Consider the following 16,052-nt stretch of genomic DNA (forward strand, 5'->3'; position numbering starts at 1 on the left):
GAAGCAGGTGGCTGTGCTACTGGGCTGTTTGCATTTCTCAATCCTTACTGTACTGTGCAGGAGCTATTACACTGCACAAGAGGAACAGTTAATCTATTTCTAAAGACATGTGAATCTTTGGTGAATGACCTTTCATTAAATTCCAAATTACCAAAGTCACCATTACTCACAGAAAAAAGTAATCAGAGTTCTGAAGTCTTTTTCTGTGTGATAATTTTTATGTATTTCCACATGTACTGCACTGTTAGTTACTTTTAAGATCTCCTTCTGCAAATCAGCAACTTAAGGAACTCTTTGCAGATTTTCTTCCTCAAAATAAAATTTTATGGAATGAATGTCAACCTGTTAAAATTGCTACTTTAGAGAAACTATGAGTAACAGAGAGGACAAATCTGGAAATCTCTGTAGTCTTGAATGTTTCTTTTTTTCCTCCTTCATTTTTAAGAAGGCATTTGTACACTTAGGCAGCCTGGCAAAATCTTAAAGTGATTAAGATTCAAAGATGGGCCTTCATGACCTTTATGAATTTCCAGGAATATCATCCAAGACCAAAAATGAAAATATAACAGTTTCATTTTGCATTACTAAGCATTTCACCCTCTCCAACACTTTAACATTAAGGGTAAGTTCTAATGCCTGCTTATAAATAAATCTGAATAGTTTTGCTCCCATTTCACTGCCACTAAAGAACCCAATCAAGAGGCTGTTACTAGACACACATTAAAGTTGGGAAGGTGACAGCATGTTTTCATCCAGTGTAGTTAAGGGTCTCTGAAACACCATTGTTTGCACAGACATACAGATCTATAACAAATTTTTTTTAAAAAAGTAACCTTTGTGGTATTTGGAGTCTCCTGTAAGTCATTAAGTGCAACTTAGATTCTCATCTAGGACTACTTAAAGTGCAATCCCTTTGTGTATGTCCCTGCTTACAGGGAGAGCCAGCTCCCAGCACCAGCAGTATCAGATTCTTGCAGCATCCATGACACTTGTAAGCATTCAGTGGTCAGAACACCACTACATATCCTTCAAATGACATGGACCACTGAAGCTGGAAAGGTATCTCCACTGAACCAAGCCGGCTGGTATCTCAGCAATCCACCAGGACACGAGCATCAGCTTGCCCCCGGCAGCGTGCAGAATCTTGTCTGAGGAGTTAGTGGGGTTTGCATTTTTGAAAGTCATCACTTTTGAGCGTTGAAATGCTAAGGGTAGGCACCAACTTAAAACAGTGCCATCTCAGAAACACTTTAAGATGCAAAATAGTTGTATTTGATGTTTTGGATTTCAGAGTGAGAATCAGTTAGACAGCAAGGTGATAAGCATGACAGAACACTAACATAGTGAGCTAGCCAGAAATAATAAAAGAGGGCACACCATCTCCAAAGTTAAACCATCAACCATCTGAGTGCCTATTACACAGAGTATAAACAATCCTCTGCACTAATGCTAGTAGAGTGTATGATCTAAAATACTTATTAATGTACTAGTTTCTTTCTTGCGGCTGTCAAATTATTAGTAATATGCACCTATTAGCTAAAAAGCTTGTAATAAGCCAAATAATACAAAGTGTGGTTTGATTTCTGTGCTACCATGCCACTGTATTATACTAACACTAGAAGATGGTATTATCTTTCTGTCTGTGAATGAAGTACAAACATATTTTAAAAGAAGATAAATTTTGGATATGTTTACTCCTTGTTAAACTACATGCTCTGTATTCACTTCCTAACACCAATATCGTCAATCTTTGACATCATGATTCATTACCTTATTAAATGAAAATAACTGACATATCATAGATGTAAGAACTATGAAGTCACAAGTTTCCATGCACAAACAAGGACATCACCCCACCATTAGCAGTTTCAGGGAGTGCATAGATGATGCAGTTATTGATGCAAATAACAGATTTAGTACTTGGCTATTACAGTTTAAAGACGTAACCCCTTGTTCAAGAACAAGGTTGTTGGAGAAAAAAAATAATTATGGTAAAAAAAAATTAAAAAATCTCCCAAACCCAGATTCCCAACGCGCGGGCGGCCAGAGGGCCGAGGGGAGGGGACGAAAAGTTTGGTGGTGCAGGGGGCGGGCGGCTCGGTCCCGCCGCCCCCCTGCAGCCGCTCCGGCCGCCGGCCCCGGCCCCGCGGGGTGTGTGTGTGCCCGCCGGGACTCCCGCAGCCGCCGAGGGGCGGCCGTGGGGGCAGCCCCCGTCCCCGCTCACCTGCTGGCCAGGCTCTGCCGGCAGTGCTGCCTGAAGGGCATCAGGTGGTAGTTCATGGCGTCCAGCAGCAGCTTCTGGCAGACGGGGTCGGTGCGCATGAAATCCACCGACTGTACCCGCTCCACCAGCTCCGGCGCCGGGATGAGGGCGAAGCGGAGGCGCTTCATCAGGTCCGGGGCGTACTGCATGCGGGTCTCCCGGTCGTGCTCCAGCCAAAGCACGGACATCTGGAAGAGCGCCAGCTCCGACTCGACGGGGGGGGGCAGCGAGTCGAGGAGGGCGCGCATCTCTTCGAAGTTGAGCAGCAGCACGTCCTCCACCAGGTACTTGTTGGCCAGCTTCTTGGTCTCCTCCAGGCCGTGCAGGGCGGCGATCTTGCACACCTGCTTGTAGTTCTGCACCGAGATCTGGTCGTTGAGGAACTGCACGCACAGCTTGGTGACCTGCGGGATGTGCAGGATCTTGCTGACCGACAGCACCTCCTCCACCGTGTCCAGCGAGAGGGTCACGTTGGCCGTGTACAGGTACTCCAGCACCAGCCGCAGCCCGATGGACGAGCAGCCCTGCAGCACCAGGTTGTTGATGGCCCGCGGGCTGGCCAGCAGCTTGTCCTCCGGGGAGGAGGATGGGGTGCCGGGCTCCTCCTGCGTCTGCGGCGGTGGCGGCTCCTTCGGCGGACCTCCCAGCCCGTCCTGGGCGCCGGGCCCCAGCCCCAGGGCGTGGGGGTGCCCGCCGCTCCCGCCGCCGCTGGAGAACAGGGATCGGAAGTACTGGGAGCAGGAGGCCAGCACGGCCTTGTGGCAGTGGAACTGCTGGCCCTGGGCCGTCAGGGTCACGTCGCAGAAGAGCTGCTTCCTCCACAGCAGGTTGAGGCCGTGCAGCAGGTTGTCGCTGTGGCTGGGGTCGAAGGTGGAGGTCCTGTCCCCGGATCTGGACATGGCGAGCGGCCTCCGGCACACCTGCCTTTTAAACCCTCCTCCAACCTGGGCAGAGGGGTGGGGAGGAGAGCGGGGTGGGGGGACACACGGGACGACACAACAATAAACACAGAGCTTTAGAGGCCCGGAGGGCGCATCCCGGCTGTGTGCGCAAGGGTGGCGGGGGGCGCAGCCGGGGGACGGGCTCCCCTGTGCCCGCCGAGCCGAGCCGCCCCCCCGCCCGGGACACGGACGGGCTCGCTCGGAACGGCTGCAACTTGGGAGGGATAGAGGAGATTTTGTTTCCTTTTTTTTTTTTTTTTTCCCTCTCCCCTCTTCACCCCTGCTCCCGTTTTCCTCCCTCCTCGGTGCAAACCGGGCAGTTCTCCAGGGGAGGAGCAAGGAAGCCGGGGGCATTTTCAAAGCTGAGCCACCCCCTAGGTCCCCCCTACCAAACACCCAAGCAATCAAACACACCCCAAGTAACACCACCACCTCCCCCCCGCCCCCCAACTCCGCGACGCCCAGAGAAACTACCAAGTGACTGAAACTCTCTGCCGGGCAGGCGAGCAGCCCTGCCCGCCCCGCTCGCCGCCAGCCCTCGGTCCCCTCCGGCCGCTTTGGCAACTCGGCGGCGCCAGGACCCGCTTCCTCCCCGGGGGCGGGGTGCCCGGAGCGGGGGCCCCGGCACTGCCCGGCACCGAAGTTGAGCCCCACTCCTCGGCCCAGCGCGGGGCTTGCAATACTTCGCAGCCCGGAGCGGGGCCGGGGGGGATGGAAGCGGCAGCGCCGGGCCCGGCGAGGGGCCCCCGGCGCTGTCCTGCCCGGCTCGCCTGTCCTCGCAGCAGACGGCGCCGCGGCCGTAACTCCGGTAACTACGTGAAGTTCAAGTTGGGGGAAGGACGGGGGAGGCGGGAGTGGGCGGCGGGGAGCGGGGCCATGCCCGGCGGCCCCCCGGTCCGGCCGGAGCCCGCCGTGCCCCCCGGCCCCGTGCCCGGCCCGCGGAGAGGGGTCGGCGAGGCTGCCCCGAGCCGCGGCCGCACCTGCGGAGGCTGCGCAGCCACCGACCCGCGCTGACCGCATCCCGCCCCGCGGAGCGCCGCCGCCGCTCTTCCTCCTCCTCCTCCTCAGCGGGATCCCGCCGAGACCTGCTCCTGCCATTGCAGCGCGCTCAGTCGCTTCTCGCCAATACAGGGCTTCCTCTGCCTCCCTTCACCCCCGCCTCGCCCCATTTATCGGCACAGCGAGGGGCTCCCTCCAGCCGCTTCCCCTGCCCCGGCGCCGCTCAGCCCCGCTCCGCGCCCCGCCGGCGGCTACAGAAACCTCCCGGAGCCTCTCCCTTTAAGTGGACCCGGTCAATCCCCCCCTCCCCACCGCACACACACACACACACGCATACATACATGCACACACATACACAGAGACACACACTCCTCCTCTTCTCCCTCCCCTTCTTTCTTTCTCGTTTTGCCCATTTCTTGCAATCGGAGTTTATTCTGCAAACGCGTTCGTTACACAACTGCCCCCCCCACCCCGCACACACAAACACCCCTTTCCTCTCCCCCAGCAGCAAACAAATCAGGAGGCACTAGAAAATGCACGGAGACGGTTAGACACAAGGCCAGAAACTTACCTGCTCCACAACCAGCTGCCAAAGTAAAGGTTCACTTAAGCTCCCCCCCCAAAAAAATCAATTGTCCTTCCTTTTTAAAGGTTTGCTCGCTCCTTCAAAAAAAAAAAAAAAAAAAAAAAAAAAAAAAAAAAAAAAGGAGAAAGAAGGAAAGAAAAAAAAAAAACCTTCTGGTTCCCAACTCGGAGCAGTCACTCTTTACAATTTATTTTGTCGTACATCATTTGATCACCATGAATTAGCAACAGCAAGAAAATGTACGAGAGAGAGAGAGAAGGAGAGAGAGAGAAAGAGAGAGAGAGCGCAGAGCTTTCTGCAAGAGAAGAAGAAGAAAAAATGTACGTGTGACAAATTATGCTACCAAGAAACAACACATCATTATCCTTGGGCCTGGGGCTCAGTGAGTCGTAACGAGAGTAATAGGAAATCCACGGTTGGGGAGAGAAACGGTCGTGCATGGCCAGTGGAGAGAGACCATACAGGGGGATGGATGCTGGAGAGACTCGCAAAATTATGGCTCAAGGCTATTGTAAAAATTGTCGAGCGTAAATGACTGCGATTTCAAACATCTTTGGAAGAAAGAAGGGGAAAAAGCGAGCCCCCCCCCCCCCCGCCTCCCTCCCTCTCGCTCTCCCTCTCTCTTCTCTCTCTCTATAAAGAACCGTCAAGTTTTAGTGCGCATTGCTAATTAGTCAATTTCTCTCTGCCTTCACAGGCTGGCGACTTTGCTGCTGAGCTGAAACTGCTAATTTCTGTGACCAGCTTTTTTCTTAGCTGTGATCTGGATGAATGAGTAGCTGTCTCACAGAGATGACAAAAATAAACTCTAATCCCCCCAAAAATTTCCACTACATCTTTCTCATGCATAGATTTATGATCTTCAAGGGCCCTGTGCAATATGCAAACTTTTTTGTGTGTGTGTTGCTGGGGGGGGGGGGGGGGGGGGAGTAAGTCTTGTATTCAGGTTGCACAGTACTTGTTTTGTATTTCTGCTCTTCCCCCACACCCCAGGAGTGATGAAAATAGTGTCTGCTTTCAGTAGCCAATACCTTACCCCCCATCCCCTTGTATTCATATTATTGCTTTGACAGGATACATCCTCCTTCCTTGCAACTATGATGAGGCTGGAGGGGTGGAAGGGAGAGAAAGTGAGGCTACTAAATAGTGTTAGTGGTAAAATGTTCCTTTTACATTTGTTCCCTTGCACTGTTCAAGATTTATGATCTTGTTTGAAGGCATATTTTCTCTATCGTTTTTTCTGGTTAGACAACCATCTCTGAACTTCACTGTCAGCTCTTCAACAGATAAGGGTTCAGAAGTCACATTTTTTTATTGGAAGATTAGCATATTGTCAGATTTGTCTTTCAGTTTCAAGACTTTGCAAAGCAGAAGCCTGAACCAAATGGCAGGAAAGCAGCTGCTATTTCACAAACATAACCTTTCAACTTTCTGCCAGAGCTGATACCCTAAAAATGTGCATAGCACAGCCCATCAGCCCATGGGTTGGGGCTTTGTTTTGTTTTTTGCTCCTTTACAGTTGTAAGAAGCAGAGGTAATTCTTACTCTAGACGTTTGGGGCTTTTTCTTTCCACCAAGGGACATTTTGGTAGAGGACATGTTCTCCACACTCTATCTCATGATATATTGTACCCTCACATTTTTAGCTCTGTTCTTCTGTTGTCAAACCTCCAATTGTCAAAAAAAAAAAAAAAAAAAAAAAAAAAAAAAAAAAAAAAAAAAAAAAAAAAAAAAAAAGATGGCATGTATGCCCTTGAATGAAATGCACATGAAAGGAGACTAGAACAAGCACTCACCACTCACAAAAAGTTTTACCTGGTGTGAAAGCCTCGAGCCCCATCCCCTTTCACAGATGATGCTCAGGCTCCTGTTAATTAAAACACACACCAGGAGTGGGACTTTGAATGCCAGGTCTCATGGTCTTTCTCTTTGACTTGGCCAAGGATGCCAATGCATTTACAGAGCTGGAGTCAGATTGCTCAGAAATGCAAAGGACTGGAACTGAAAGGCATCAAGGCAGTTTTTGCTTTTATTTATTTTCTGGTGACCTTAATAAAGAAGTTCTGCCATATCTCTCTCTCTTTTTCCTTGCCAGATAGATCCCTCCCCGCTCCCTTGGATGTCTATTATTTCTGCAGGAAATTTCTGAGAGGTAAGGCGTCTGGTGGTGTGGGGCATGGTATTCTTCCCAAGATGACACTATCCTAATCTGTTTCTAAAACCATGTTCTTTATTTGCTCTAGTTGTGGCTTGCTCCCTGCTGTATCCTGTTGGCCACACAGGTTTTGACCCTGTTGAGATGAAGAAAAATGTGAATTAAAAGATACCTCCATTTTGATAGTAGCTGGTGTCTTCAGTGATGTGCGTTGTCTCCCAACTGTAGTAGATGGGAAGAATGATTTTTATATCATGCTTTTTATGCTGAACTTTGCTGCTGTAATGGCTTTAAATAAACTCCATGGGGTTTTGTATCAGTTTGCACTGACTGATGTGTCACACACGCTTACACCATTGCAAGCTGCCAAAATACATCCTGGTAGCAAGTTTCTTGGACTAGCCTACTGGTATGTTTTGCTCTTTATTAAGAAGACCTGGTTAATTTTTATTTAACTTTGCTACACTAACTCGGGTTGAAATAAAGTTCAGTCTTAACTTACATGTATGATTTGTGGTCATTTATAAGTTACATTGGAGAAATATTTTTGAAAGTCCTGGGCATGGCATTTTCTAAATGATCTTAAATATTTTGAAGGGAAACTTTAAAGTTTCTGAGTGGGGTGCTTGATTTCAAAGTGGAAAATTAAAGTTCATTGCTTAGAGATGGCGGCTGTTGGCAGAAAATACTATATGTTTGCTTTCTTCTTCTGTTACTTGCAGACCTGCAAATTATCTATTTTTTTTTCTTTGGAGGAAAAGTAGATGTACTTGACACTTGGTTTAAGCAGGGACTTCACATCTCTAATTTATATACCTAAAACAGTCACAGACTTTAGGGAAACCACTGTGAGCAAAGACCATCTCCCCTGAGGCACTGAATACATAAGAACCTTGAAGCCTTCCCTGTCATAGCTTTAGAGCTCTGTTCCTAAACTGGATTTCCAGGGAACAGTGGGCAGTGGCCCATGCTTTCATCTTTTCTAAGCCGAGGGTTTGAAGGTGTTATCCTTTTAATCATCATCCTTTTCCTCAGCTCTTTCCATCCCAGCAGATTCCTCAGTTTACCGAAGTCTGCAGAGGCTTGTGGTAGGGAGGTCAATACTACAAGCTCCAAATCATATCTTGCTGTTAAAGGAAGAGGTCCTGGTGCAGAAGAGGCTTATATCAAGACAGGATAAGATACTCACTGTCATTGAAATCCTAGAGAGCAAACTTAGTAAATAAAGAAGGTAAATACATTTCAGTAAGGTTAATTTTATTAAAAAGAGGAATTTTGAATGCCTTTATTGTCTGTGCTTGTAATATGAAACATATCTCTGCACAACTGATGTTTTATGGGGGATTTTTTTGCAGATTTTGTTGTGATACATACTGGTATTTTGGTACATCTCAGAAATCAAGTTACATGCACAGTATCTTTATTATTAAGAACTGAAATAAATGTCAATTCCGAGCACCTGCCCTTTTGTCATTGAGACTGCTTTCAGAAACAGCTTCAGCTGCCTCCCCTCTCTGGGGCACAGAATTTGTCTTTTGTGCAAGTCATCTGGCCTGCTGAACTCTCTCAACAGTCTGCATTTCTGCCACTGTTGCATTTCAAATGGTAGAACAGAGATTGGCACTCACCAGAGCCACCTGAAGGTGGATGGGATCTGCCACCACAGGAAAAAAAAGTTCTTTTCAGAGGCCTTCCAGAAAGGTAAAGGCTAGGGGTGGGCTGGGTTGTTTTTGTTGGGCAGCAAGCTGTGCTAATTGTTTGGACAGGTCTGAGCACACAGGTCCCTTTTGAGGTACAGCTGTTGTACAAAGAGGTAAACAAGAGCAGTACTGGCAGTAACCAATGACATTGTTACTACGCTTGGCAGAGCCCACCCTGAAGCTTCTGATGTGGAAGTCTGTAAGGTCACACTTCTGAAGGCAGACCTGGCATCACAGTGCACTGTTCTGGAGTACTAACTTCACTACTTACTTCATCACTGGTGGTGTCAGTGTAGGAGTAGGGCAGAAGTGGAGTATTGCAGGAGGCCATTGTGGTGGTAGTTAGACACACAAGTCCGAACCTCTGGATTCCCACCACTGGCACAAAGTGATTGTACCTACACTGGCCTGCACACTTTAGTTTAGCTCCTGGGAACCACTCAAAGCTTCTAAGTGCCTTGTTCTCCAAGAGAACCATTTCCCTGGAAACCAAGGAGATGTGAGGCACTGCAAGGAGCTGGGAGAAGAGAATAAAAAGTTGTCTTGAGTCTAATACTAGAGATGTAACAACCTTGATCCAGGTGCATTTTTTTTAATCTCTGTGCTTCAGTTAACAAATGCTAAAAAGGGTTTTCATTAGTGCAGTCTAAGCCTCTCCCAGCTTGTGGCTCCTCAGCCTGCTGAGCACATCTGCCCAGCTTCACACCCAGCTGGGTATTTCTGAATGTTTGCTATGTTTGTGATGCCAGTGGCTACTGCAACTGTGTGACTGTAGAGACTGGCACAACTGGGCCCCGAGGTGTCACAGGTGTCCTGGTTAATCCATGCTTGCCTTGTGCTTTGAGATTCCTCTAGGAGTTCTGACTGGTCCTATTTACACTCACAGATATATTGTGAAATATTGTTTCTGTGCCTGAATGTATACAAAATGGAAATTTGACTGTAACAAAGAGTCATGATACCATTAAGTACTCAGACTTTTGCCCTGTTTACCCAAAAGTCTGATGGTGTTGGGTTGAGAGCTGGGAGTGATCCTAAGAGCACTGAAAGGCAAGTTGTTCCTCCTCTCACAGTCCACAAAAAAAGGCTATAGAGTAAACAACATAAAAAAAAAAAAGTCATATAATGCAATACTGTGCAATCAAGATGACATGAATAAAGTTTGTAGAAAACCAGTAGCTTCTGAAATACCAAAATATAAGGTATTTCCTCTGAAAGAGTTATTAAAATAACTTGGGGGGGAGGCAGAACTCAGAACTGTTAAAAGAAGCAGTTAAGCTTGGGGAAATTGCAATCTAAAAGCAAGGTGGATTAAGCAAATCCTTCTGTACAGAACCATGCTACAACTAGGAACCCTCTAACCATCACTCGGAAAAGCTTACGCTCTGGGACTCGATTTTCAGGCATATAATACGAGCTTTAGTGATTGTGTCTGCACTGTACTCCCAATTAAGGGATACTCTCTTGTGCTTAAGTCCATTTCTGTTCAGGAAAGCATTTAAGCATTTCTTAAACCATATTCTTAAGTACTCTCTTGAAAGGGAATGCCTTCCTGTTGTGGGGTATTTGTGTGCATTTGCCAGTCAGTTTGGCTGAGTTTTCCCAGCCTGGTGCACACAGGACTCATTGCAAAACTAAGAGGAGGATACATTGGTGGCAAGTGACACTGTTGATTGCTCTAAAGCCACAGTCAGGCTTTGTAAGTGTTCCATCCCAGTTGCTTGGTTTCTTGAGGCAGTGTTTTGAGACACACAGGGGAAAGGGCAAGCTTCAGAGCAACAGGAACTAACTGGATTGCAGTGGCTAGAGTACATTTTTGTACTGAAGAAATATATAATCCATAGGTTTAATGTGACTCTCATAAGCCCCAAGAGAGCACTATCAGTTTTTAAGGGAGAGAGGAGTTGCAAAAAATTTTTTTATCCCTTTCAAGCAAAATCTGCTGACAAAGAGTTTTGTTCTCCATCAGTCTAAGTGCTCTGGGGACAGAAATCTTTCCCATAGTGCTCCATTTAACTGCCCCAGGATTGTTTTCTCCCTTTGGATGTGGCAGAGAGGACTCACTGGATGTCCAGTCCCTCATGTGGAAATAATGACGTAAAATAAAATGTGACATTAGCTTTGACCACCAAGGTGCTTATTCCTTAACAACTTTGGGGGCATATGTGTAAAAAAGAAAAGGAAATGTGAGTTAAGATTTATGGTTTCCGCTTGGTTTTCTCCATCTTTGTAAGACAACACAGAGCACCTTCTGACCTGGCTGCTTGAAGACCAGGGCTGTACTTAAATAGTGCAGTCTTGTTCTGCTGCAGAGGGGAAAAAGGTGATCCCTCTTGATCTCTCTGTGGAGGTCATGTGTCATTACTTTCTCAGTAACCAGACTTAGCATCATTGTGAAACAATGGATGTGCTGCTTCTCCCCTTTCCCAAATTGTATTTTTAAAGCCAAGACCTCATCATTCGAATTAGTTAGATTGCTGAGAGGAAAAAAAAAAAAAAAACACCACAAACACAAAACGTAGAAACAGCGCTCCACGAGATTAAAACCAGGCAATCTTAAATTTTATGTAGTCAGTGAAGGTCAAGCGTTGCTCCCCTGACTGATGTTGACTAGTTGGTGAGGGTGATTTTGGTGAAATCCAGCAATGGCTCCAACTTAACCCAACTAGCTACCCAGATAAACAAGTCCTCTGTATTGTTTCCACCAGGTCCACCTGCAAAATAGCTACCTGAGGTTGGTGTAGCATTGTAAAAATACCACCTTTTTTTCTTTTTTTTTTTGGTCAGGGATTATATAAATTTAGTAGCAGATAATCTGGGGGAAATTATGAGAAAGAAAAGAATCCCTTTCCTTTCTAGTGTTTCTCTGCTTCTCAGCAAAGTGAGAAGTTGTGTCCATCTCTCTCTGGTACAAATCTGGCCCAGGCAGTAAAATCAAAAAGAAGTCATCACTGAAAGGCTGGCAGGGCTCTGTGTGTCACCAGCCAGCTGTTTCAGTTCAGCATCTAGTTCACATAATAAAAATATCCTTATATTTGACTCTGATTGACGTTGCCTTGGAATACAAGCAGATCATCTATGGTCTGCTTTGTCAGGAAGGATATGCCAGTCATTCATAGCTGGAAATTGTACCCCTGCACCTTTTCAAAGATTACCATAGTGTCAAATGGGAAAAGTGAGGAAGTCAACAGTAGCTCTATTTGTCGTGTACCGAAAGATTAAGAGGAGACTGTAGTTTTCTCTGATATCAACAAGCTCATTCCCGAGCCCTGTATCAAAGGTTAAAAAAGCAGGTGTGAAAGTAGATATCATTAATTCTAAAAAATGGTGATGAAATAGAACAAAGCAATATTTGATGTTGGAGCCCAGTCATGAGAATTGAATATCTTTTTTTTTTTTTTTTTTTCCTTAGGCTCAAGTTCCCTGGGTGATTTTCAGGTACGTATTGCTCACCAGGTAACATCTTCCTGTCTGCCCAATGCCTCATATTCATTTACACTAAGATATAAATAAACATCCCAAAAATTATAGAGCTGAGAAATAACACTGGAGAACAATGAAAAGGGCTTCCATTTTAACTTCACTGGATACAGCACATCAGCAGGCAGTTCATTGCTGATCTAAAGGGACAGTCCTGGTGGACCCAGTGACTGCTCCCACAAGCTGTGAATCTGGCCCACTACTATTTTACCTATGATAAAACTGGGAGACAGGCAAAATGAAGAACATCCCTTTACTGAGACATTATTTTTTTTCAAATTAGACATATTTTAGTTACAAAAGATTGCAAAATTGTTCACAATAATAAAAACTTAGGAATTCTGTGGTGCTTGTCTCAAGAATAGCTATGATGATTAAAAAAGAATAAGATTAAAAGGAAAGTTATTTATTGCTCCTTGACTTTGGTTTCAGACCTGAATGGATTTTAAGCACCAGGTGACAAACCCTTTAAAATGAGGATAACAATGGAAGTGCTGTCTTTTTAAAGCCACCATAGCGTTCTTGTAACATCCAGGCTTTTCCAGCCTCAGGTCCACTGTCAAGAGCTCCCAGTGACAGACACCTGGACTAAAACTAGGGCAGTGACCCAAGTTATTTTGGAAGTTACAGCTCAACATACAAGATTTCATGCAGTAGCTCTGATGACAAAAATGAATTTACCACATGGAATCTCACAACATATTGTGCGGTAACTCAGAAAATAACTTGGGTTACCATTGCAAATATATATATATATATATATATATATATAATGCAGATTAACAGCATTTATAGACACTGATCTATTAAGTCATTTTCCTACACTACCTTCAGACCTTTTGTCTGAAGCAGAAAAACCATCATTAAAGCCATGGTTTGCCAGACAATTACTTTGTCAAATCTCAAGAAATTGCATAATAAATTGTATACATGCATCAAACATGAACAGCAGAGGGGTATAACAAGCTGTGTATTTCCAGTCCACTTGTTCTTTCATCTAAACAGTAGCTGTTGTTTTGAAGAGTAATCCTATGTTCTTTTCAAGGCACAAAATGTACATATACATTTATCTATCAAACTAAGTAGAAATAATTGAAACACTTAATATGCACAGTAATAAAGAAATGCATGAACAACTTCATTATTAATGTCTATTGATTATTTATGTTTTCAAATAGGCAAATGTAGCTACTAATATTTTATCGTGTTAGTCTATATGTGCATTTTGGCTTTACCTGTTTATTGGCAAGTTTACTATCCACATTATGGGTATTTTTATTGCTGTACACTCATTTGCTATGCGCATAACTGAGGTCAGTTTACGAACTGACTAGTGTTTACTCAATTTGATTACTATGTAACATTGCTGAGACTATTCTCCCTTTGGAAAATTAACTGTACAAGGAAGCCCAGTAAATCTTTACTTAAAAATTCCAAACTTTAGATTGATTTCAGCAGTGGGTCTGTATTGATCTAAAAAGCTTTGCGTTCCTAACTAAAAACTAATCTTTATTTCACCCTTTAGTGACTGCAGCAATAAATATGTTCACTCATACTGGAGTTTAGTGGATTAATGGTTATTGGAGATTGTGGCTTCCAACTGGGGTTGGTAAACCTTAACCTTTGGAGGACAACATGAAGGCATTTACCCCTTGTCATCTGTAATAGCTGGGTCCACTTCTGACAGTTACCTGGGTGTTAAAGAGGAGGCCGAGCAGGGGATGGGGATTAAAGTACTAGTGGCTCACTTTATCTATCTAGTTACCTGCTATACTGACCACTGTATCCAGACCTGGCTCTTTTTCTGATGCAAAGGCATTGAAATGAAACAATTTGCTTCTTTGAAATTTGAATTTTGAACCCTGAAATTTCCAAGCACTAGAATTAGTTGTTCCTCAAAATTAATAGACAGAAGCTTTGTGTCTCCTTTCATTTCACCATATTTGTGGGAGATGTTTTATGTGACTCAGGACAGATCTTTCTCACTGTCTCTGACAGAAGATTTTCAAAGGCAGCTGGTGGGAGATATTGCCTTACATTCCACGGCAATGACTTACTAGTTACTATCCCAAACATAATTACACTAATTGTTATAAAAACCGTAATTGCAATAATGTCTTAAAGTAGGGTTTATTCCAGAATGTCATGTTCTGAAATAGATGTCAATTAGCACTTAAGTTATGAACAAGCCATCCCTACAAAACTTTAATTCACTCAAGTCAGTTTAAGTAACTCAAGAAAGCAATGTGAGGGTAGAAATTATTCCCACATGTAAGGACTGAAAGATCTGCCCTAACTTTTCATTAAAGAGAATAATGATTATTGAGAACATAAAAAAAATTATTTCATTAGCAATACAGAGAAGGTTTCACTGGAACACGAAATATACAAAATGGTAGATGTCAAGTGATTATATTAACAGACACAATTCAATATCCATTGTTCCAGAAAATATACTGAGCTTAAAAGAGAGATTTCTTCTGCAAGAAATATTGACTCGAGCCTGCCTAAATTCAAGGGAGAGATTTATTTTTCATAAGCAGGTACCATCTTGTGACAGTCATTTCTATAATTATTCCCATTTGAGAGCATAAGGGATACTTGTGTCAAAAAGGGTGCCTGGTTTTTGGAAACTGATCCTATTTTAAATCCTTTCTTTCTATTTCTATTAATTCTTCTATTTTTGCAAATCAAATTCCCAGGAAGGGAGATTGCTTTTGTAATAACATAGAATTGCAGTTGCTGGCAGCTGTTGCAAATGATTCCAGGCAATTTACGTCCCTTGAGACATTTTTCCAACATCAAGGTAATCAGGGCCAGTGGGATATAATCTGGGAACAGTTTTAACAAGAAGTTTCCCATCCTGGACCAAAAAACACCGTCCCAGTGGAGATGAAGGTTGCCTGTTGTGCCTTGACATAGACTCCTAACACTTAGCTGCAGATTTTGCATCTCTTTTGTTTATTAAAATTAAGAGCATTCACTCAAATATTTAAACAAAGGTAACAAGACTGTGAGAATACCAGACATCTGCTAATCAAAATGCTGTTCTTATTCTAACATTTCATTTCTTTTACCTTTTCCATCTTCCTTCAGTGTTCTCTGACCCATCTCCCAGCTTCAGATTTTTCTCAAGAAGGTAAAAATGCCCAGATGTGCATGGGGTGTGGCCCCACTGTTTGCTGTGCTCATATCTGATGGAAACAGGCTTTCTGGGGGTCTTTTACAAGCTTTGGCTATCAGCAACAACCACTGGGGCTTTATAAAGATAATCTCAATTTTAATAACAAAGCATTTGCTTTCTGAAGTGTGTAGATTTCTAGAAATCTTTGATGATCTGGACTGAAGTTTGTTATCCCTTAGTTGGCAAAACAAGCCTTAAACTGGAGACAATAGAAAGAACAGAGGGTCCTTCTGCTGCAGGAGGCTGAGGGGACAATAATCTGTCTCTGTTCCCCCTTCAAGCATTCAAGGAGAGTGTACACACAATGATGGCATTGAAGATTATCCTAAAAATGTGGGCTCATTAGCAGTCCCTAAAAGCTTTGTGCCATATAAATAGTCACAATAATTGCAGGTATTTTCTGACTGCACTTGGGATGGAAACAAGCAGGAATGATCAAATGCTAAAGCTGATCTCTCTGGTTTACACTGAAAGCCTCTCTCTGAATGCACATGTATTTGATGCCACATAGACATCAGCAGCAAGAAGAATGAAATTGGTCTTTTTGGCCCAGCATGAAGCAAGAAAAGCAGGTAATGCTGTGCACCAGCTAGAAGAGATTGTCCCTCCCTTCAGCACCAGCTGTATACATCTTCCAGCATGTGAGAAATACCTTCATCTGCCTGCCTGGGAGGAACAGAAGGGAAATGGGTGTGTCTCTTGACTGCCTATTCCCCTGGTAGTGCAGAGCCTGTGGTGGTGTGA

General features: G+C 44.4%; 1 protein-coding gene across 1 annotated transcript in view; it reads right to left on the bottom strand.

The window, feature by feature from the left end:
* KLHL14 (kelch like family member 14) overlaps nt 1-3,162 on the bottom strand; it is a 57,475-nt gene extending 54,313 nt beyond the window's left edge. The window contains exon 1 of the mRNA XM_066330481.1: nt 2,225-3,162. Within this exon, the coding sequence (XP_066186578.1) occupies nt 2,225-3,162 (938 nt within the window). The remainder of the gene's footprint in view (nt 1-2,224) is intronic.
* Between the last annotated feature and the right edge of the window lie 12,890 nt (nt 3,163-16,052).

The sequence above is a fragment of the Sylvia atricapilla genome, chromosome 1 (genome assembly GCF_009819655.1).
Source record: "Sylvia atricapilla isolate bSylAtr1 chromosome 1, bSylAtr1.pri, whole genome shotgun sequence".
Classification (NCBI taxonomy): domain Eukaryota; kingdom Metazoa; phylum Chordata; class Aves; order Passeriformes; family Sylviidae; genus Sylvia; species Sylvia atricapilla.